This window comes from Protomyctophum bolini (genome assembly GCF_963924005.1).
Source record: "Protomyctophum bolini genome assembly, contig: SCAFFOLD_79, whole genome shotgun sequence".
Taxonomy (NCBI): domain Eukaryota; kingdom Metazoa; phylum Chordata; class Actinopteri; order Myctophiformes; family Myctophidae; genus Protomyctophum; species Protomyctophum bolini.
This window is the reverse complement of record NW_027665964.1, coordinates 257,259-282,303: the sequence shown is the minus strand read 5'-3', so window position 1 is coordinate 282,303 and position 25,045 is coordinate 257,259. Positions and strand designations below refer to the sequence as shown.

Below are 25,045 nucleotides of genomic sequence, written 5' to 3'. Positions count from 1 at the left end.
GAGAAACACAGACTTGACGAATGTGTACAGCACATGCGCTTATTTTACAACCAGTCAGCCATAGATTTCTGTGACAAAGCAGCATACAGAACAACACAGGTAGAGTGCGTAAACCCAGCACCACCTGTAGAAAATTGGAACAAAAAACGAAAATTGCCTAAACATCTTAGGGGCTCTTATCAACACCGGCCATCCCCACATTCAAAGATGTTCTTACAAAATCAAAGCTCAGCAAGTGTGCCAGACAAAACAAAGCCACAAATCAGAGGCACAGAGACAGGATTTTGCAATAGTATATGCAGGTTTGCAAATAATGAAAATAATTGTTGGCTAAATGCAACTCTACAATCTATACTGCAGTAGAAGCTCTGCTGCTGTGAATTTTACACCTCTCCCGCTTAGCGGAGAGCGGGGTGTGGTAGAGGACATCTCCCCGGACGCGTGGGTATGTCCAGATAGTTGCCTCGCGGAGCCGTCTTTTGTCCAGTGTCCAGTCTGGGTCCGGAAACGGTACTTTTTTTGCATTGACCCCAGTAGAAGCTCTGCTGCTGTGAATTTTACACCTCTCCCGCTTAGCGGAGAGTGGGGTGTGGTAGAGGACATCTCCCCGGACGCGTGGGTATGTCCAGATAGTTGCCTCGCGGAGGCCTCTTTGTCCAGTGTCCATTCTGGGTCTGGAAACGGCACTTTTTTGAGTGTTGACCCCAATAGAAGGTCTGCTGCTCTGAATTTTACACCTCTCTCGCTTAGCGGAGAGTGGGGTGTGGTAGAGGACATCTCCCCGGACGCGTGGGTATGTCCAGATAGTTGCCTCGCGGAGGCCTCTTTGTCCAGTGTCCATTCTGGGTCTGGAAACGGCACTTTTTTGAGTGTTGACCCCAATAGAAGGTCTGCTGCTCTGAATTTTACACCTCTCCCGCTTAGCGGAGAGTGGGGTGTGGTAGAGGACATCTCCCCGGACGCGTGGGTATGTCCAGATAGTTGCCTCGCGGAGCCGTCTTTTGTCCAGTGTCCAGTCTGGGTCCGGAAACGGTACATTTTTTTGCATTGACCCCAGTAGAAGCTCTGCTGCTGTGCATTTTACACCTCTCCCGCTTAGCGGAGACTGTGGGGTGGTAGAGGACATCTTCCTGAACGCGTGGGTATGTCCAGATAGTTGCCTCGCGGAGCCGTCTTTTGTCCAGTGTCCACTTTATAAAGTCCATGCACTCCAGTGAATAGCATTTATCCATTTAGATAACTTTTTTATGTTATTTAATTACTTGTTTTTACACAGAAACATAATGTGTGTCTTTACAATAACTGTAATGTAATAATAATACTAATAATGTAATGTAATAATTATTTAAATAACGAATTAAATATCCTTATTTTATTCTGAAGGCAACCGGATGTCTTAAATTAGCTAGCTCTCAGACAGGAAGTTCTAAATTAGCTCATAAGACAGAGCCCCATCTTTGACATTATAGGAAAACATCCGGTGTGCAGCCGTTAAAAAGTCTGGAACAAACACTTTAATTAACAGATCAGTTCCGTCTCTAACCGTTCCTACGCCACTGTGTGCTTTTGTCTACATGTTTGGACTACATGTAGTGTGAAGTGGGTATTAACGCCATCTGGTGGTGGAATTTCACTGACAGAGGTAGAATTATACTTCTTCCGTACAACAGTGTTTTACAGTCAGTCAGTCCGTCAAGTCGATGTTTAGTCAATTTATGCGAACGCATTTCCGGAAGCTTTCAAATTAAGAGGAAGTTCTACTCGTCAAGTTCAAGCATCAAAATTCTGACGTTAAACGCTGCATTTCCGCTTTCTCTTCAAAATAAAACGTGAGCTCCGAAAATAGCTTTAGCTACTGTTAGGTTTATTTTATTTCCATGACTATTATTACGAGTCACGTGTTTTATTGTTGTTCTAAAGGACAGAACATTAATTAACACAAACTGTCGATTAAATAAATAATGTTTTAAAACAAATAAAGTCTTGTTTCAGAAGCTAACTAATAGAGTGAGGACATTAATAACAATAGGTTAGCTTTAGCTATCGATAGCTTTATGCTATCTTCATGGGTATTAATACGTGTCTAAGTGTTTTATTGTTGTTCTAAAAAATAGAAGATTATTTAACACAAACTGTCGATTCAAATAAAGAAAGTTTTACAACAAATAAAGTGTCGTTTTTACGTCATGAAGACACACAGCTACTAGCTAGCGGCTAGCGGCTAGCTGGCTAGCTAGTCTTCTGTGACTCGGCACTGCGGCTGCGCAGTCGGCGAAAACAGCCGAAGTACGAACCCTAAACATCGGCTGTTTTCGACGCGCGTCACCGTCGTACGGATGAAATACACGCTGCCGCATACTGCAGTTGTCTGTTGTTACCACCAGGTGGCATCAGAGACTACATTCTGCTGTATCTGTGCTGTGTGGAACCAAATGGACCCTTATGGGTCTGTAACTCTGTGGACAGATGGAACCAAATGGACCCGTTATGGAACCAAATGGGTCCATTTGGTTCCATTTATATTTTCTACACTCTCAGTGTTAAATTAACATTGATTATTTGATTTTACAATATAAATTGGGGGTCCCAGAGATAGAAATGCCATTAAATGGGAGTCCGACTAATGCAGATCAAACTGGCCCCGGGGTGTCATTGAAATTAATCACTGCTAGAGCTGTCACAATCTTCTCTTATGTGGGTCCCTAGCATATCTATTAAAATGGGGGTCCCTAGCATATCTATTCAAATGGGGGTCCGCGGGCTAATTAGTGTCAATTTGGGGTTCCTTGACATGGACAAGTTTGGGAACCACTGCATGTTTTAGGAACAATATGGAGCCTAAATAAATGTACTCGAATGGCCAGTTCACACTAACCTTTTAACAGGTAGTTGTAAAATAAACTTTATTCTCAATGTGTTTTTATATTTATTGGTTAAATAAAATATATGCTAAGAATTCACCTAATTGTTTACTTTAAATGAAGGTAGTTATTTAACTACCATTATTGAATGGATGTGAATTAAACTAGTCGTTATTTAATTTATAACTATTAATAATGAATGGATGTGAATTAAACTAGTCGTTATTTAATTTATAACTATTAATAATGAATGGATGTGAATTAAACTAGTCGTTATTTAATTTATAACTATTAATAATGAATTGATGTGAATTAAACTATAGTTGTTTTTTTCATTTATAACTATTAATAATGAATTGCATTTTTTTTTATTACGCTTTTCCAAGTGCTCAAAGCGCTTTACAATGGTTCATTCATACATAATAATGAATGGATGTGAATTAAACTATAGTTGTTTATTTCAATTATAACTACTAATGGATGTGAATTAAACTAGTTGTTATTTCATTTATATAAACTTGGTTACCTGATGTGTTTTATTATTTATATAAACTTGATTGATGTGTTTTATGTATATAAATTTGATTACATGATGGCGACGCCCCCCTGTCAATCACCACACGCCCCCAAGGCTCGCATCAGCGTGTCACCGTCTACCCAGAAACAGGAGTATTTCAACCTGAGAGATTTCGCCTGTACTTACCTGTAGAACTGTACCTGTACTAGCAATTTCGCAGCCCTAAACAGTTTATTAATTCAACACAGCTTATTAATTCAACACCGTACTATTAATCTTTCGCCTGTAGTATTAATTTCGCTACTTAAACAGCTTATTAATTATACACTATCGCCTGCTCTAATGGATAAAATTGGACCTAAAGTATAAATATCGTCACACACGCACACACAAATATATACTAATATTCAAACTTTAAGTATTTGTGATTTTTCTGGTCTTTCAATATTACATTTTGTTTGCTAATTTCTCAAAGCATATCAAGTATACTGTACCAGTACCAGTAAGCCAGCAGCATTGGTGGTGAAAACAAACAAGTGTATTTTTCTATTTTCCTCGATTCAATTTGATTCTTATTTTTATCTGGTGTATAGGCAACATTGTTTTGCAATATCAAAATGAAAGAATAACTTTATGCCTACTACAAATTCAATAAATTATGATGAAATGTAAAAGAAAAGGAAAACTCATACCTATTCATATTTCTTTGTCGTAGCAACTGGGAGCCACGGGAGGAGGGCATGTGTCACTTTATTTTAACCTTAAGCTGAAAAAACGTAAGAGAGGCGCTGGAGCCACAAAGGAACATGAGAAAGAAATAAAGGGAAGCTCCTCACACTCAGATCTGCGCACAATCAATGTATTTATTTGTCTACTGACCTTCTTCAGGCAACCTTAAGCTGTTGAAAATAGCACTATGAGCTTGTAGATCTATTTAAAACGTACACCTATATGACAGTGGTTCTCAAAGTGCAGGGTTAAGCAGCAATTCTTTACAAAATATTTTCCTATTAAAACATTAGAGACCACCCCACGTCCGAAACCGTAGAGAAATGAGTTACCATGTGGGGGTCCCTCTACTAATACAGTTAATATGTGACCGTGGTCAAAAAATAGTACCACTGATATAGAAATAAGACATTTGTAGAATATGGTCTCGGGTCTATAATTACTGCACTGAATGGTTGTTTGGGTTTGGGTGTGAGCAATTTCTTCCTACAGAATCAGCTAATTTGTGGTGCATCGCCATCCTTGGTTTTTTGCCCACACTGTAGCCATGCTCACTGGCACAGTGGCACTACTCTGAGCCTGTGACCCATCAGCCGACAGACACCTCTTCCTTGACAGACCAGTGCACAGGCGCCTCCTAAAACCAGATTCAGTTAGTCGCCGGCCAACTGCTGTTACCTGAACAGGTATCATTGGGCCTGATCGAATTGCTGCACGTCGGATTTCTTTTGCTCTCTTGGCCGTTAAAGCGGTCTTGGGCATGGATGATCTGAATGGGTTCTTTAGAATGTCTTCCAACCTCTTTGTCATTGTTGCTAACTGATCGTCGGAGGTTGTGGGATCATTTATCACATTCCCAAAGGAGGTGAGGACGCCACGGATGTGCCCAATGAGGACACTGCGGTCCGGTTGCATGTCTGTTGAAACAGATTTAATGTTATAACACAATCATGGTACTTAACTACTTATCATTCCCACCATTACTGTGCTTATATTATTCTTACTCTCTTTGTCGGGAGGCGCAGAAGGCTGGTCAGCAGGAGTGCTGCTCCTCGCCTCTCCTTGGCTTGGACATGGAGAGTGGAGTGCATGTGTCCTGGTGGCTTGTGTGAAGGATGCTGTCGTCCGGTTGACTGTCTGTTAAAACAGATTAAATGTTACAACATAATCATCGATCTTATTTTTCCCACCATGTCATAACTGTCGAGTGTAGTGGTTGAGGGTTGAAACACTCTAAGAAGGTTGGGGACCACCTGATATAAAAGTGGATTATATCGCATCTTTGATGTATTTACAAACTGCTTACAAATTCCTGTATACTCAAAGTAATGCCTATAATACTTACTCTCTTTGTCACAAAAGCCATAAGGGTGGTCACCATGAGTGGTGTGCTGGTTGCTTGGGTGAAGATGTGGAACGCAACCTACAGATGGTGGACACAACAGGCCAAATTTAATTTTCTGTTGCGACAATGTACAGTAGTGTATTGTGGACACATACATGCAGTGTATTACAACTTACCCTCTCCATTCAGGTCCTTCACTGGCACCAAAGGCTGCAGCAGAAGGTCGAGGGATGTTGCACCTGAAAGAGATAATTTCATATTTGTTAATAAAATAGTTGCCATGTAAACTCATTCTTTCTCTATCCAAAAGCTGGTTTGGCCTGTAGCTGAGAATAAAAAAAGACATTCTCACAGGTAATACATTTACTTACCTCCTGGTGTCAGGTTCAGCAGAGCCCTTCTTTCATCTGTTGTGATGGGCAGGAAGTTGGTGGAAAGGCAATGTTTATACCTTTTTATCACTGCAGCCTGGTGCTTGCATGGTGCCCCTGTAACACCTGCTGGACAACTGCACACCTCCGATGTCATGTCTACTGAGTAGGTCTTTCCTGAGCTTCCTGCAGTGGTGAGTCTCACCTCAAAACATCTGTCACTGATCTGTAAAAGGTATTAGAAAATTATTGATTGATTATGTTATGTTATTCACAGTTTGTAGAATGGGTACAGTTCAACGAAGGTACAGGTCAATGCAAAAGCTGATACGAGGATAAAATCAGAAAAAGCACTAAGACTTGTTTACATCAGGATCCTCCAAAACAGAATATGTAATGAAACCCAACCATTACAAAAAGGACACATTATGGAAAAGATATTACCTGACGAACGTCAAAGTATTTTATATCTGGGCGGCGCCGTGATGGCTGGACAGCTGTCGGCTGCTCAAGAGCAACACTGGTCAATGGAGCGTTGTAGTACAACTCCAGGTTGGAGGTCAGTAGGTCAAAGAGCTGTGGGAGGTTGAAGGCAACAGTCCGCTTGAAGAAGATGTCTTTCATGACGTGCATTGCTGCCTCCACAAAATTGTTGGTATTATTACCACGTGTTGGCAAGCTCTGTCTGTAGCTGAGTGCCCAACTCTCCCGACGTTTATACAAGTTCTCCACGTATGGCAGGAACTTGGAGTGGTGCCTAATAAAATCAGGTACATTAAGTAAGTATATTAGCAGATACTAATTATATCCTTCAAATATGATTCCCAAATAGTGCTATAATATAAAAACACAAAACTCAACAAAGGAAAGGACAAAATTGTTATGTAATTAGTGATTTTTAAAATACTTAAAATAATTAGTTACATCCCAGTGCATTACAACAGACCTTCGTGTACACAACACACACGCACGCACACGCACACACACACACGCGTACCGCATTCAATTCAAAGGAGATTTATTGCCTTCAGAAAATAACCTCTGGGTAACACACTGTTGGACAGAGACTCTGTTGGTACAGAGTCAGAGATTACATCGTTAAACCGGGTATAAGTAGCTGTTTTGAGACAAATTTGTTGGAGGAAATAGCAGTATTTTTTCCTCAATATTATTTAAATAGCTACAAAAACACCTCAGATTTATTTAGCAGCTCTGTTTACATCTGCAATACAGTGTGTGTGTGTGTAAGGAAAGAAGGAAGGAAGCAAGCAAGGAAGGAGGTAGAAAGAGGAGAGCAGGTAGGTGAGGGGAGGGAGAAAGAGAGGAGAGCAGGTAGGTGAGGGGAGGGAGAAAGAGAGGAGAGCAGGTAGTTGAGGGGAGGTGCGTGCGTGCATATACAGTGTCAGTGTGTGTGTGTGTGTGTGTGTGTGTGTGTAAGGAAAGAAGGAGTGTGTGTGTGTGTGTGTGTGTGAAGGACTAGAACAAAAAAACAGGTCTCTGTGAAAGGTGCTATAAATAACATTTACTTACTTACACACAAACAGGCAACGCTGGGATTGGTCAGTTACACGGTCAGTTTTTATTGGACTACAGAACAGCACCAGGACTACAAACATGGAGAAGCAGTGAACTACATCAGTGACGGGGGGTGAACACCAGGGGGCGCCCTAACAGAGGAATCTCAGCATAAGAAAACACAGCATCATGTCACAAGTGGTCCACTAGCGGTGGAATGATATATTTTATATTAATTCATTTTCATTTGATTCAATGTTTCATTTAATTTGGTGGTGGAATCAATGCAGATTCATTATGTATTGTCTATTAGTGTATGAATGGATGCAATGATTCATTATGAATTGTCTATTAGTGTATGAATGGATGCAATGATTCATTATGAATTGTCTATTAGATGAATGGATTTGACTGCAGCTACTTTTCATACAAATGAAATAAAAACAGTGGAAAGTGAATGATTAGGAATGTCAAGGAAAATTACACAAATGAATACAAAAATGGACATGATTTTGACCATTGTTGATTTAAGGAACAAATTCATAGCATGTAAATGAGCTACTGTAATGATCCAGAATCCAAAACAATATTTCACTTTGTCTCATAAATCTAGAACAGAACTTTTGAATTACGTTAATATGTTTTTGATGCACCTTTTAAATCTGCTCTCTCCTTCCTGCTTTGAGAAATGACACAGGGATGAGAGCATTTGGATTAGGGTTAGCCCTAGATCCTAGGATTAGCCCTAGATCCTAGGGTCCTAGGATTACCCCTAAAGCCCTACTAGGGTCCTAGGGTTAGCCCTAAAGCATAGGGGCCTAGGATTAGCCCTAGATCCTAGGGTCCTAGGATTAGCCCTAAAACCTAGGGTCCTATGATTAGCCTTAAAGCCTAGGGTCCTAGGATTAGCCCTAAAGCCTAGGGTCCTAGGATTAGCCCTAAAGCCCTACTAGAGTCCTAGGATTAGCCCTAGATGCTAGGGTCCTAGGATTAGCCCTAAAGCCCTACTAGAGTCCTAGGATTAGCCCTAAAGCCTAGGGTCCTAGGATTAGCCCTAGATCCTAGGACTAGGGTTACATGGAAACAGAGCTAGATTAGTTAATCTGCTGCACATCGAACCACATCAAACTGTCAAAGAGTCTTTCTAATGTTGATATATTTATATGAGAGAATATCTGGGCCTTAAACCATAGGGTCACTCACTGGGAATTAAACCATAGGGTCACTCACTGGGAATTAAACCATAGGGTCACTCACTGGGCCTTAAACCATAGGGTCACTGGGAATTAAACCATAGGGTCACTCACTGGGAATTAAACCATAGTGTCACTCACTGGGAATTAAACCATAGGGTCACTCACTGGGAATTAAACCATAGGGTCACTGGGAATTAAACCATAGGGTCACTCACTGGGAATTAAACCATAGGGTCACTCACTGGGCCTTAAACCATAGGGTCACTGGGAATTAAACCATAGGGTCACTGGGCATCAGACCATAGGGTCACTCACTGGGAATCAAACCATAGGGTCACTGGGCCTTAAACCATAGGGTCACTGGGAATTAAACCATAGGGTCACTGGGCATCAGACCATAGGGTCACTGGGAATTAAACCATAGGGTCACTCACTGGGAATTAAACCATAGGGTCACTGGGAATTAAACCATAGGGTCACTGGGCATCAGACCATAGGGTCACTCACTGGGAATTAAACCATAGGGTCACTCACTGGGAATTAAACCATAGGGTCACTGGGCATTAGACCATAGGGTCACTCACAAGAGAAATACTAACGAAGAAAACATCAGGATATTGTTCCCATAAAACTGCTGTAGATAAGACTAGATATATAGACTATAGATAGACTATATATATATATATATAGATATAGAAAAGACTAGAGAAGGCTGATGTGAGACCTCCGTGGAGTAGACTAGAGTTTAAAGTAACCTAGCGTAACTCTAGTTAAACCTGGTCTAAACTAGATGTTAAACTAACTAGTTAAACCTGGTCTAAACTAGATGTTAAACTAACTTTAGTTAAACCTGGTCTAAACTAGATGTTAACCCTAGGTTAACTCTAGTTAAACCTAGTCTAATCAGTGATTCATGTTTGGACATGGACCTTCCTGTTGGTCACATAATTCAGCAGATCTTCAGTTTCACTGTAACACCACTGGAGGGCGCTGAGAGGACCAGGAGGCGGAGCTTTTTGAGTCTGGAGAAATGAGTCTCCTCTACTCTCTCCTAACGAGGACGTGAGGAGGACAAATGAGTCTCCTCTGTCCTCGTGTTGTAGTCAGTAACTACTAAGTACTTGTAGGATTACCACTGTTGTAGTACTACTAATACAGTAGTAGTAGTATTACTACTACGGCTGTTGTACTCGGATCACTAATGATAAAATACACGGTAACGAGATGCTTCAACAACATCCAATTCTATTTTCTTTATTTTAACTTCTTTAAATGACATATTTAATCTCTGACAATTACTTAATGAGGAAGAGGAGGAGGAGGGGGGGGGGTAATTATATGAGATAGAGGAGGGGGGCTGCATGTCGGACATTAGCAGCGCGTCTCGTAGATCCCCGAGCGTCCGATGTATCGGACCCATTTGATGACGTCGTGGTCGCTGTAGTTGAGTTTGGACTCGAACACCTTCAGGTATCGAACCTTCAGCCCGGACGGGGCGAAGGGGACCTGGAGCAGGGGACACATTTAGACGTTACACACACCACCGATAAGGAGAGCAGGGGACACATTTAGACGTTACACACACACGCACTGATAAGGAGAGCAGGGGACACACTTAGACGTTACACACACCACCGATAAGGAGAGCAGGGGAGAGCAGGGGACACATTTAGACGTTACACACACACAGGGGACAGGAGTGTGTGTGTGAGTGAGTGTTATGCTGCGTTCAAATTCATTCCATATGCCCCATATAGTGCACTACTTTGAGGTTCCGCCATTTTGTTTTTGTGTCCGAATATGTAGTGAGCATTTTTGCACCCTAACGTAGTGGACTGAAGTATCCCACAATGCACCGGGAATTGTAGGGACCATCCGATGGTCACTACTACTGTTTTGTAAAATGATGTTTTCCCAAAGTTGCCTTTACCTAATGTGTGTCAATCTATGCTCCGGCCAATCAATAAATCAATAAATACTCTGAAATTACTGTAGGGCTTGCCTTTACAGCCACATGGTGCATAGCAACAGTGTGTTAAAAGTAAAAAAAAAAACCCAGAGGAAGACACTTATAGGCATGTAGCCTTCAGTAGTCCATTATGCACCTGCATTATAAGGTTCAGTAGTCCATTATGCACCTGCATTATAAGGTTGCAAGTGAGAACAAAAGTCAATTACAAGAGAACCCATTGGTTTAGGCAACTACAATGGGACAGTGGGATAGGTGGGCAGTGGGCACTATATACAGCTCCATCTCACTGAATTAGAATATTTTGTAAAAGTACATTTTCTTCTGTAATAACATTGTGCATTAAGTGTACTTCAAGTACTTCAAACATTTCTTGTTTTAATCTTGATGATTCAGGTCAGGCCAGTTGGCTGGTCAGTTAAGCACAGTAATACCATGGTCAGTACACCAGTTACTAGTAGTTTTAACACAGTAATACCATGGTCAGTAGACTCAGTACACCAGTTACTAGTAGTTTTAACACAGTAATACCATGGTCAGTACACCAGTTACTAGTAGTTTTGGCTCTGTGGGCAGGTGCCAAATCTAGCTAGAAAGGAAAATTAGCATCTCCATGAAGCTTGTCAACATACTGAAGCTAAAAAGTTAAGTTTTCACTGTCAGTGGACCAACACCATGCAGATAACATGGCCTAAATCAGAACTGTGTTTTGTCATGACCAGAGTCTCAACACAACCATCTATTATTATATTTTACAGCACTGTGTGCCTCTGTACATTGACAAGCTTTATGTTGATGCTGATTTTCCTTTTCCAGCAGCACTTGGCACCTGTCCACAGTGCCAAAACTACTAGTAACTGGTGTACTGACCATGGTATTACTGTGCTTAACTGACCAGCCAATTGGCCTGACCAGAACCCCACACAGAATCTAGGTTGTATTGTCAAGAGGAAGGTGTGAGACATGAGACTGAACAATCCAAATTAATTTACGGCTGTTATCAAAGCAAACCTGGGCTTCCATAACACCTCAACAGTGCCACAGGCTGATCACCTCCATGTCACGCCCCATTGATGAAATAATTTGTTCAAAAGTAGCCCAGACCAAGTATTAACTGTATACTTTTCAGATGGTCGACATTTCACGTAAAATATTCTAATTCATTGAGATATGATTTTTTTTATTTTTATGAGCTGTATGCCATAATCATCAAGATTAAAACAAAAAATGTTTTAAATACTTCACTTTATGCACAATTAATTGAGAATAATTATATGAAAGTTTCACTTTTGAATTATATTACAGAAGAAAATCAACTTTTACAAAATATTCTAATTCAGTGAGATGGAGCTGTAGTTCCCAGCAATATCTGGGTACTTTGTCCAAAGTGTAATTATATTTGAAAACTAATGTGCATGGTACATTTATGTCTACATTCATTAGCCTCTGTGTAGTTTATCACTGTCGTCCCTGTAAGTTCCATTCGATATTATAAAATCAGTATTCATATTCAGTAGAGATGAGCAGGAGAATGTAGAGGCTGGCTGACAGGAGGAGGACAAGCACTAAAGAAAACAATAAGTAGGCTTAATATAGGCTACTGAGCTTGCCTTTAGCTACAGTATAGGCCTTGATTGACACAATGACTGTCACTCTGCTCACTGCTGTTGGTTTGGATCTGATTTTCGTCCTTTGCTCCGCGAGCCGCATGCGTGCGCCTCGATCGCAATTGCTGCTGTGAGTTTTGTTTTCGTTATGTTATAAGAGAAGACTGAGAAGTAATGCCTCTGTTCATATTTTCTGTATAGTGTTGCAGTGATACTATTGTGTCTATTCCTCCTTTGCTCCGCGAGCCGCATGCGTGCGCCTCGCAATTGCTGCTGTGAGTTTGATTGAAATATGTATTAACAGTTTGCAGAATTACAGTAGGCTACATTTCAAGCACAAACTAAATACAAAGACTGTTAACTGTGAGTGGACCCAAGCATTACACTGGTTTACAAGAGGGTCCCCTGCATGTTCAATTCATCAAAAGTAATAAGGCCTCGATTAAATTACGCTTTATTTACGGCAAGAGGAGAAGAAAAAATAAAGAGTTCAAAAGTGTTCAAAAGTGTTACGGTCGGGTGGTGTTTTTTTCAATCTGAAGAGAAGCAAAATGCCTTTCGTTTACAATTTCTGGATCGTTGCGTTTCGAAGCGTCGACGATCGAAACCAATTTATTTCGAAGCGTCAATCATCAAAAACGTGATCGAAGGTCAGCCCTAGGGATCACAATGCGTGAGTTAGTGCGTGCGTGAGTTAGTGTGTGCGTGCGTGAGTTAGTGTGTGCGTGCGTGAGTGCGTTAGTGTGTGCGTGCGTTAGTGTGTGCGTGCGCACGCACTCACCTCAAAGTTCATGGAGATGGGGGGGCGGGCCCATTTCTTCTTGTCGTTGGTCGGCAGAAGCTCAATCTCTGCTGAGATTTGAGACTCTTTCATCCCTGCCATGCGCTTGATCCTATACACACACACACACACACACACACACACACACACACACACACACACACACACACACACAAGTTAATACATCAAATGTGTGGAGTGTTGTCTAGGGTGTTTTAGAGAAGGGAGAAGAGTCTGGGACGTGTGGAGCGTTGTCCAGGGTGTTTTAAAGAAGGGAGAAGAGTCTGGGACGTGTGGAGCGCTGTCCAGGGTGTTTTAGGGAAGGGAGAAGAGTCTGGGACATGTGGAGCGTTGTCCAGGGTGTTTTAGGGAAGGGAGAAGAGTCTGGGACGTGTGGAGCGTTGTCCAGGGTGTTTTAGAGAAGGGAGAAGAGTCTAGGACGTGTGGAGCGTTGTCCAGGGTGTTTTAGAGAAGGGAGAAGAGTCTGGGACGTGTGGAGCGTTGTCCAGGGTGTTTTAGGGAAGGGAGAAGAGTCTGGGACGTGTGGAGTGTTGTCCAGGGTGTTTTAGAGAAGGGAGAAGAGTCTGGGGCGTGTGGAGCGTTGTCCAGGGTGTTTTAAACTATCTGACAGTGTAATTACGACTCACTTCCAGACAATGGCATTCTCGCTGGCCTTGTACTTGGCTTTTCCCTTCATACAGATGACTTGCACTCCACTGGTGTTGAGCGGCGTGGGGATTCGCACCTGGAACCATCAAACATAACGACAACATTACTACACAGCTTGTGTGTGTGTGAATGGGTGAATGTATTGCACAATCTATGTAAAGGTGTGTGAATGTGTGTGTGAATGGGTGAATGTAATGCACAATCTATGTAAAGGTGTGTGAATGGGTGAATGTATTGCACCATCTATGTAAAGGTGTGTGAATGTGTGTGTGAATGGGTGAATGTAATGCACCATCTATGTAAAGGTGTGTGAATGTGTGTGTGTGAATGGGTGAATGTAATGCACCATCTATGTAAAGGTGTGTGAATGTTCTGGGCCAACAGGGAGGGTTAAGGTTAAGGTTGGTTCGGAGCTCACCTCGATCTTCTGGGCCAGCAGGGAAGGTTTGAAGTTGGACTTGATGACCACCTTGACCTCCAGCTTGGTTCGCCCGACCTCTCTGACCAGCGGAATGACCCGGAACGGCAGGATGATGTCCTTAGTGGTGCGATACCTGAGGGCAAAGGTCAAGGGTCAATATAAGGATACCTGAGGGCAAAGGTCAATATAAGGATACCTGAGGGCAAAGGTCAGTGATGAGGTGACATTTAGTTTTGTTTCCTGGTACGGCTCATTGTCATTGGTTAATAAGAACAGGCTCATTGTCATTGGTTAATAAGAACAGGCTCATTGTCATTGGTTAATAGGAACAGGCTCCATAAAAACATCAGCGTGTCCAGCAAAACTGCTGGGGTACGATTTGAGAGCAGCTACGACTTCAATGTATGAGACCCATTGGGTACTCAGGAAGGAAGCCGTTACTGGGGACAATACACACCCGTTACACAATGTATGAGACCCATTGGGTACTCAGGAAGGAAGCCGTTACTGGGGACAATACACACCCGTTACACAATGTATGAGACCCATTGGGTACTCAGGAAGGAAGCCGTTACTGGGGACAATACACACCCGTTACACAATGTATGAGACCCATTGGGTACTCAGGAAGGAAGCCGTTACTGGGGACAATACACACCCGTTACACAATGTATGAGACCCATTGGGTACTCAGGAAGGAAGCCGTTACTGGGGACAATACACACCCGTTACACAATGTATGAGACCCATTGGTTACTCAGGAAGGAGACCCATTGGGTACTCAGGAACAGGAAGGAACAGGAACAGGAAGGAAGCCGTTACTAGGGATAGAGTATATATTAATAGAGACGGCACCCGGAGGAAACGCTGAGGCCAAAGTATAGTGGCCAAATTTGGTATTGCAGCTCTGGCCCAAACACAATCTAACATCTAAAATTAATAGGACTCAGTCTAACATTTTAATTTAATCTCAATCTAACATCTTGCTTTAAGGGTTTAGATTTTCTGGGTGGCAGTGGATCAGCGGTAGAGTGGCCGGTTCGATCCCTGTGGGCTCCCCCAGAGTTAGTGTCGAAGTGTCCTTGAGCAAGACTCTGAACTCGATTGCTCCTGATGTGCAGGTCGGTGACTTGCATGGTTTCCTCTGCCGTGTGTGTGTGTGAATGTGTGTGAATGGGTGAATGTAATGCACAGTCTATGTAAAGGTGTGTACTCTCCGTCAGGTGGGGGGGGGGGGTGAAACTGATGCTTCTCTCCTAGGGGCTAGGAGGTAGGGGTTAGGGGCTAGGAGGTAGGGGTTAGGGGCTAGGAGGTAGGGGTTAGGGGCTAGGAGGTAGGGGCTAGGAGGTAGGGTGTAGGGGTTAGGAGGTAGGGGTTAGGGGCTAGGAGGTAGGGGCTAGGAGGTAGGGGCTAGGGGCTAGGAGGTAGGAGGTAGGGGCTAGGAGGTAGGGGGTAGGGGCTAGGAGGTAGGGGGTAGGGGTTAGGGGCTAGGAGGTAGGGGTTAGGGGCTAGGAGGTAGGAGGTAGGGGTTAGGGTATAGAGTTACCTCATCAGTTCGTACTCTCCATCGGGGGGGATGAAACTGATGCTTCTCTCAGAGTCAAACTTGCTGAGACGAACACACTGGTGGAAGGTGCAGTCATCAATGGCTATGGACTGTTTACCACTGTTGCTATGGAGACAATACAGACTGTTTACCACTGTTGCTATGGAGACAATACAGACTGTTTACCACTGTTGCTATGGAGACAATACAGACTGTTTACCACTGTTGCTATGGAGACAATACAGACTGTTTACCACTGTTGCTATGGAGACAATACAGACTGTTTACCATCTAACTTTCTGTAGACTTAGATAGCATTTGATACAGACTTATAGCATGTTATGTAGACAGCACTAGAATTGCATTGTATATAGTCATAGCACGCCATAGTACATATGTATAGCATAGTAGTATAGATGTATAGTTCATATGTATAGTTTCATTATATAGATATTCCACTGTTACTTTCTTAGCTTACGCATGTTTCATGATAAATGCTTTTATGTGATGTATTCCCATGCTTTTTGTTCTTGCTTAATGTAAGTCGCTCTGGATTAAGAGCGTCTGATAAATGCCTAAATTGTAAATTGTAACATAAAATACAAATCAGGAGGCTGTTTGATTCACATCAAATTAATGAAACACAACACGAACAAACACACATGCAGAAAATACACAATTCATAAATGAATACACAAATGAATAAACAAACAGAAACAGCCTCCTGATGTTAGTTATAAACAATGACAACATTGTGTGTACACGTGCGTGTGTTTCTGTGCATGTGTGTGAGTGTGAGTGCACATATATATAGTTACCTTGCACCTCCTAAATCACTGAGGTTTGGAGGTACATAGAGGTAGAATAGACAGAGCAGGTAGACATAGAGGAACATAGAAGTACAGCACATAGAAAACAGAAAGAGGGAAAGGAGGAGATGCATCGAAAAGAAAGAAAATCAAAACAGATCAAAGCCTTGGTGACATCATAGTGACATCATAGCTAAAGCCTGGTGACATCATAGACCCTCCAACATCTGGCTTTTGAAATTACATCAAATGACAGCCAAGTCTATGGACTTTTATTTGTTTACAGAAGTTAAACAAACATTACCGCCCCTCCCTTCGGTTGACGAGGGCATTTCTTTACATTCCATTCTAGTAGCCTGGGGGCCCGTCTAGTAGCTGGGGGCCTGTCTAGCAGCCTGGGGGCCCTTGGGGGCCTGTCTAGTAGCCTGGGGGCCTGTCTAGTAGCCTGGGGGCCCTTGGGGGCCTGTCTAGTAGCCTGGGGGCCTGTCTAGTAGCCTGGGGGCCTGTCTAGCAGCCTGGGGGCCCGTCTAACAGCCTGGGGGCCCGTCTAACAGCCTGGGGGCCTTAGCAGCCTGGGGGCCCGTCTAGTAGCCTGGGGGCCCGTCTAGTAGCCTGGGGGCCCGTCTAGGGGCCCGTCTAGCAGCCTGGGGGCCCGTCTAGTAGCCTGGGGCAGCACGGAAGGTCTAATGAAAGCACTTTACCCAGACATAATAATAACTAGAACTGCACTCTGCCGAGTGCATACTTGCTTGTTGCACACTAGTAGGCCATAAATGGCCTACTAGTGCGCAAGCAGAGCGCGCAAGTACTTTCGACTGTGGAAACTATCACATCTCAGTATCTCTGTGAAGGAACGTTTGAAATGTATAATCATTACGTGTAACTATTTGCTACCCAACTACTTTTTTACAGAAAAATTAATCATTGATATGTGATGAAAAAAAGGTATATAAACTGAATTAAAATATATTATACAGTATAATTATTTTATTACTTATTGTAAATTGTCAATTGTTCCGAAATCTGTAGTTGGATTTGTATTTAATTGTTTAAAGCCTAATCTTGACATGAAGGTCTTTATATTTATATCTTTTTCAGTATAATGGTCTTCATTGAAATCTCCTATTATCATAATTGTGGAAGTCGGAGATGATAGATACTTTACCATTTTTTTGAGAAATGCGTTTAATTCCGAAAGGTTTGTTTTAGGTGATCTGTACATAAGAATGATATATAGATCTTTATTTTTTACATGTATACATACGTGTTCTACTTTTTCTAATATCCCGATTTCTTTTTGAATTATTTCAATGGCAATATCTTCTTTTATAGCAAACATAACTCCCCCACCTATATCATATTCTCTGTCATTCCCGATTGTTTTGTAATTGGTGTTCATTGTTTTTAATTTAAAAGTAATGTTATTATTTTTCTTTAAGTGTGTTTCAGTAAAAGCTATTAGATCCAACATTTGGTCATCTGTGTAATCTGGTCCCACCAGATACCACATTACGTCATTGTTGAGAGCTGGGACCAGAGTACATGGTGTGTATATGTATGACTAGCTCTCAGTGATGACGTAAGAGATATGGTCATCTGTGTAGTCTGGTCCCAGCAGACCAGGCACAGATTTACAAATTACAAATCACATTACAACTACATACAGAGTATGTAGTTGTAATTTGATTAGCAGTATACTACTGTGGTTACTTGGTTACAAAAAGTGACAGCCAAGTTTTTTTCAACGGTAAGTCTGTGCCTGGTTTGCTGGGCCAAGTAACCACATTACGTCATCGTTGAGAACTGGGACCAGAGTACATGGTGTGTATACGTATTACGTATGTGATGACGTAATGTGGTTGAAAAAAACTTGGCTGTCACTTTGAAGAGACCAAGCGAAATGATTACTTGCGCGCTCTGCTTGCGCAAGTAATAATTCATACAGTCTAATGAAAGCACTTTACCCAGACATAATTATTCATACAGTCTAATAGAAGCCCATTTTAAACAGAAAATTAAATTAGGAAATCAGGACATGTTTTAGACACATTTAGTAAGTACAATGCTGATGACGTCACATCGCCCCTCACCTCTTCCCCGCATCGTCAGTGGTTCCGCCTTTCCCCTGCTTGTCGATGACGATCTTATCGTTCATCCCGAACTTACACTCCGGCATCCCGCTGAGGTACGACTTCATCACCACTCTACCACTGACATGGGCCGAGAGTACCTGGCCTGGTGGGAGAGAGACACAGAGACAGACAGGGGGAGGGAGAGGGAGAGAGAGAGAGACATTTGACCTAATCTCTCCTTTCATTGTCGAGGATATGTGAGGACAAGAGGACGTAAATGTTGCCTTCATTGTCAACGGTAATTAATGTTTGTGTTGCGGACATTGTGTGGAGACAAAAGCTGTACACCCCTCAAAGAAAAGGGGGACAAGGACAACAGGGACAGTTTACTTTATTCTTTTAATCTAGTCAATTTAAGACATTATGAATAGAGTAACATCCTCTCCTTCATTCAACAGTTGAGCTGCATGTTCTCTTTTTTAAATAGATCCATTTACATCTATACCTAACCCTACAAGTTTAGTATCAAACATTTTATTCATTTAGACAAAAGGTATCCTTCCTCCAAGTTGTACCGCTTGTCAAGATGTAAGTTGCAGACTTAAAAAGAAAATAGTCCAAGGCACTCCGTCCTTGGTCTATTTTCTGAGCAAGGGAAATAAATAACAGGACCTTCATTTGCCTTGCTCATCAAATAGCATGATTAAATGTTTCACCAAAGCTGGAGTGCCTTGGATTCCCTTATTTTCTTTTCAAGTCTGCAACTTACACCTTGACAAGCAGTACAACTTGGAGGAAGGATACCTTGTCTATATGGTTCTACCTGCATCACCAAAGAGAACCCATCTAAGGATACCTTGTCTATATGGATGTACCTGCATCACCAAAGAGAACCCATCTAAGGATACCTTGTCTATATGGATGTACCTGCATCACCAAAGAGAACCCATCTAAGGATACCTTGTCTATATGGATGTACCTGCATCACCAAAGAGAACCCATCTAAGGATACCTTGTCTATATGGATGTACCTGCATCACCAAAGAGAACCCATCTAAGGATACCTTGTCTATATGGATGTACCTGCATCACCAAAGAGAACCCATCTAAGGATACCTTGTCTATATGCAGTGATGTAACTAGGGTGCGTTTTGCGTCCCAAAACGAACGTTATAGTTTTGGGCCGCAATAGACCATCAACCTGTGCGTCCATGGGATGCACTACTGTACTCCACATACACAGTAATAATAATCCACTACTGTACTCCACATACACAGTAATAATAATCCACTACTGTACTCCATACACAGTAATAATAATCCACTACTGTACTCCATACACAGTAATAATAATCCACTACTGTACTCCACATACACAGTAATAATAATCCACTACTGTACTCCACATACACAGTAATAATAATCCACTACTGTACTCCATACACAGTAATAATAATCCACTACTGTACTCCACATACAGTAATAATAATCCACTACTGTACTCCACATACACAGTAATAATAATCCACTACTGTACTCCACATACACAGTAATAATAATCCACTACTGTACTCCACATACACAGTAATAATAATCCACTACTGTACTCCACATACACAGTAATAATAATCCACTACTGTACTCCATACACAGTAATAATAATCCACTACTGTACTCCATACACAGTAATAATAATCCACTACTGTACTCCACATACAGTAATAATAATCCACTACTGTACTCCACATACACAGTAATAATAATCCACTACTGTACTCCACATACACAGTAATAATAATCCACTACTGTACTCCATACACAGTAATAATAATCCACTACTGTACTCCACATACAGTAATACTAATCCACTACTGTACTCCACATACACAGTAATAATAATCCACTACTGTACTCCACATACACAGTAATAATAATCCACTACTGTACTCCATACACAGTAATAATAATCCACTACTGTACTCCATACACAGTAATAATAATCCACTACTGTACTCCACATACACAGTAATAATAATCCACTACTGTACTCCACATACACAGTAATAATAATCCACTACTGTACTCCACATACACAGTAATACTAATCCACTACTGTACTCCACATACACAGTAATAATAATCCACTACTGTACTCCATACACAGTAATAATAATCCACTACTGTACTCCATACACAGTAATAATAATCCACTACTGTACTCCATACACAGTAATAATAATCCACTACTGTACTCCATACACAGTAATAATAATCCACTACTGTACTCCATACACAGTAATAATAATCCACTACTGTACTCCACATACAGTAATACTAATCCACTACTGTACTCCACATACACAGTAATAATAATCCACTACTGTACTCCATACACAGTAATAATAATCCACTACTGTACTCCATACACAGTAATAATAATCCACTACTGTACTCCATACACAGTAATAATAATCCACTACTGTACTCCACATACAGTAATACTAATCCACTACTGTACTCCACATACACAGTAATAATAATCCACTACTGTACTCCATACACAGTAATAATAATCCACTACTGTACTCCATACACAGTAATAATAATCCACTACTGTACTCCATACACAGTAATAATAATCCACTACTGTACTCCATACACAGTAATAATAATCCACTACTGTACTCCACATACACAGTAATAATAATCCACTACTGTACTCCATACACAGTAATAATAATCCACTACTGTACTCCATACACAGTAATAATAATCCACTACTGTACTCCACATACACAGTAATAATAATCCACTACTGTAATCCACATACACAGTAATAATAATCCACTACTGTACTCCATACACAGTAATAATAATCCACTACTGTACTCCACATACACAGTAATAATAATCCACTACTGTACTCCACATACACAGTAATAATAATCCACTACTGTACTCCACATACACAGTAATAATAATCCACTACTGTACTCCATACACAGTAATAATAATCCACTACTGTACTCCATACACAGTAATAATAATCCACTACTGTACTCCACATACACAGTAATAATAATCCACTACTGTAATCCACATACACAGTAATAATAATCCACTACTGTACTCCATACACAGTAATAATAATCCACTACTGTACTCCACATACACAGTAATAATAATCCACTACTGTACTCCACATACACAGTAATAATAATCCACTACTGTACTCCACATACACAGTAATACTAATCCACTACTGTACTCCACATACACAGTAATAATAATCCACTACTGTACTCCACATACACAGTAATAATAATCCACTACTGTACTCCATACACAGTAATAATAATCCACTACTGTACTCCATACACAGTAATAATAATCCACTACTGTACTCCACATACACAGTAATACTAATCCACTACTGTACTCCACATACACAGTAATAATAATCCACTACTGTACTCCACATACACAGTAATAATAATCCACTACTGTACTCCATACACAGTAATAATAATCCACTACTGTACTCCATACACAGTAATAATAATCCACTACTGTACTCCATACACAGTAATAATAATCCACTACTGTACTCCATACACAGTAATAATAATCCACTACTGTACTCCACATACACAGTAATAATAATCCACTACTGTACTCCATACACAGTAATAATAATCCACTACTGTACTCCACATACACAGTAATAATAATCCACTACTGTACTCCACATACACAGTAATAATAATCCACTACTGTACTCCATACACAGTAATAATAATCCACTACTGTACTCCATACACAGTAATAATAATCCACTACTGTAATCCATACACAGTAATAATAATCCACTACTGTACTCCACATACACAGTAATAATAATCCACTACTGTACTCCACATACACAGTAATAATAATCCACTACTGTACTCCATACACAGTAATAATAATCCACTACTGTACTCCATACACAGTCATAATAATCCACTACTGTAATCCATACACAGTAATAATAATCCACTACTGTACTCCACATACACAGTAATAATAATCCACTACTGTACTCCATACACAGTAATAATAATCCACTACTGTACTCCACATACACAGTAATAATAATCCACTACTGTACTCCACATACACAGTAATAATAATCCACTACTGTACTCCACATACACAGTAATAATAATCAACTACTGTACTCCATACACAGTAATAATAATCCACTACTGTACTCCATACACAGTAATAATAATCCACTACTGTACTCCATACACAGTAATAATAATCCACTACTGTACTCCACATACACAGTAATAATAATCCACTACTGTACTCCACATACACAGTAATAATAATCCACTACTGTACTCCATACACAGTAATAATAATCCACTACTGTACTCCACACACAGTAATAATAATCCACTACTGTACTCCACATACACAGTAATAATAATCCACTACTGTACTCCATACACAGTAATAATAATCCACTACTGTACTCCACATACACAGTAATAATAATCCACTACTGTACTCCATACACAGTAATAATAATCCACTACTGTACTCCATACACAGTAATAATAATCCACTACTGTACTCCATACACAGTAATAATAATCCACTACTGTACTCCGCATACACAGTAATAATAATCCACTACTGTACTCCATACACAGTAATAATAATCCACTACTGTACTCCACATACACAGTAATAATAATCCACTACTGTACTCCATACACAGTAATAATAATCCACTACTGTACTCCATACACAGTAATAATAATCCACTACTGTACTCCACATACACAGTAATAATAATCCACTACTGTACTCCACATACACAGTAATAATAATCCACTACTGTACTCCATACACAGTAATAATAATCCACTACTGTACTCCACATACACAGTAATAATAAACCACTACTGTACTCCATACACAGTAATAATAATCCACTACTGTACTCCACATACACAGTAATAATAATCTACTACTGTACTCCATACACAGTAATAATAATCCACTACTGTACTCCATACACAGTAATAATAATCCACTACTGTACTCCATACACAGTAATAATAATCCACTACTGTACTCCACATACACAGTAATAATAAACCACTACTGTACTCCATACACAGTAATAATAATCCACTACTGTACTCCACATACACAGTAATAATAATCTACTACTGTACTCCATACACAGTAATAATAATCCACTACTGTACTCCATACACAGTAATAATAATCCACTACTGTACTCCATACACAGTAATAATAATCCACTACTGTACTCCATACACAGTAATAATAATCCACTACTGTACTCCACATACACAGTAATAATAATCCACTACTGTACTCCATACACAGTAATAATAATCCACTACTGTACTCCATACACAGTAATAATAATCCACTACTGTACTCCACATACACAGTAATAATAATCCACTACTGTACTCCACATACACAGTAATAATAATCCACTACTGTACTCCACATACACAGTAATAATAATCCACTACTGTACTCCACATACACAGTAATAATAATCCACTACTGTACTCCATACACAGTAATAATAATCCACTACTGTACTCCACATACACAGTAATAATAATCCACTACTGTACTCCACATACACAGTAATACTAATCCACTACTGTACTCCATACACAGTAATAATAATCCACTACTGTACTCCACATACACAGTAATAATAATCCACTACTGTACTCCATACACAGTAATAATAATCCACTACTGTACTCCACATACAGTAATAATAATCCACTACTGTACTCCACATACACAGTAATAATAATCCACTACTGTACTCCATACACAGTAATAATAATCCACTACTGTACTCCGCATACACAGTAATAATAATCCACTACTGTACTCCATACACAGTAATAATAATCCACTACTGTACTCCACATACACAGTAATAATAATCCACTACTGTACTCCACATACACAGTAATAATAATCCACTACTGTACTCCATACACAGTAATAATAATCCACTACTGTACTCCATACACAGTAATAATAATCCACTACTGTACTCCACATACACAGTAATAATAATCCACTACTGTACTCCACATACACAGTAATAATAATCCACTACTGTACTCCACATACACAGTAATAATAATCCACTACTGTACTCCACATACACAGTAATAATAATCCACTACTGTACTCCATACACAGTAATAATAATCCACTACTGTACTCCACATACAGTAATAATAAACCACTACTGTACTCCATACACAGTAATAATAATCCACTACTGTACTCCATACACAGTAATAATAATCCACTACTGTACTCCACATACACAGTAATAATAATCCACTACTGTACTCCATACACAGTAATAATAATCCACTACTGTACTCCACATACACAGTAATAATAATCCACTACTGTACTCCACATACACAGTAATACTAATCCACTACTGTACTCCATACACAGTAATAATAATCCACTACTGTACTCCACATACACAGTAATAATAATCCACTACTGTACTCCACATACACAGTAATAATAATGCACTACTGTACTCCACATA

At 40.4% G+C, this 25,045-nt stretch overlaps 1 protein-coding gene and 1 long non-coding RNA gene across 2 annotated transcripts in view; both read right to left on the bottom strand.

Annotated features, from left to right (window-relative positions):
• Positions 1-5,452: 5,452 nt before the first annotated feature.
• Positions 5,453-5,973, bottom strand: LOC308312113. The gene is made up of 3 exons (XR_013963728.1): positions 5,824-5,973; positions 5,629-5,691; positions 5,453-5,530 (listed from the first exon to the last, which is right to left on the bottom strand). It is a non-coding gene; the product is annotated as an uncharacterized lncRNA (long non-coding RNA).
• Positions 5,974-7,379: 1,406 nt separating this feature from the next.
• The window catches only part of LOC308312115 (AP-2 complex subunit mu-A-like), a 33,781-nt gene continuing 16,115 nt past the window's right edge, over positions 7,380-25,045 (bottom strand). Inside the window, exons 7-14 of the mRNA XM_080794511.1 lie at positions 18,427-18,571; positions 16,346-16,363; positions 15,528-15,653; positions 13,979-14,114; positions 13,539-13,636; positions 12,892-13,003; positions 8,230-10,040; positions 7,380-8,090 (exon numbers count right to left, since the gene is read on the bottom strand). Coding sequence (XP_080650637.1) covers positions 9,906-10,040; positions 12,892-13,003; positions 13,539-13,636; positions 13,979-14,114; positions 15,528-15,653; positions 16,346-16,363; positions 18,427-18,571 — 770 coding nt within the window. The 3' untranslated portion in view covers positions 7,380-8,090; positions 8,230-9,905. The remainder of the gene's footprint in view (positions 8,091-8,229; positions 10,041-12,891; positions 13,004-13,538; positions 13,637-13,978; positions 14,115-15,527; positions 15,654-16,345; positions 16,364-18,426; positions 18,572-25,045) is intronic.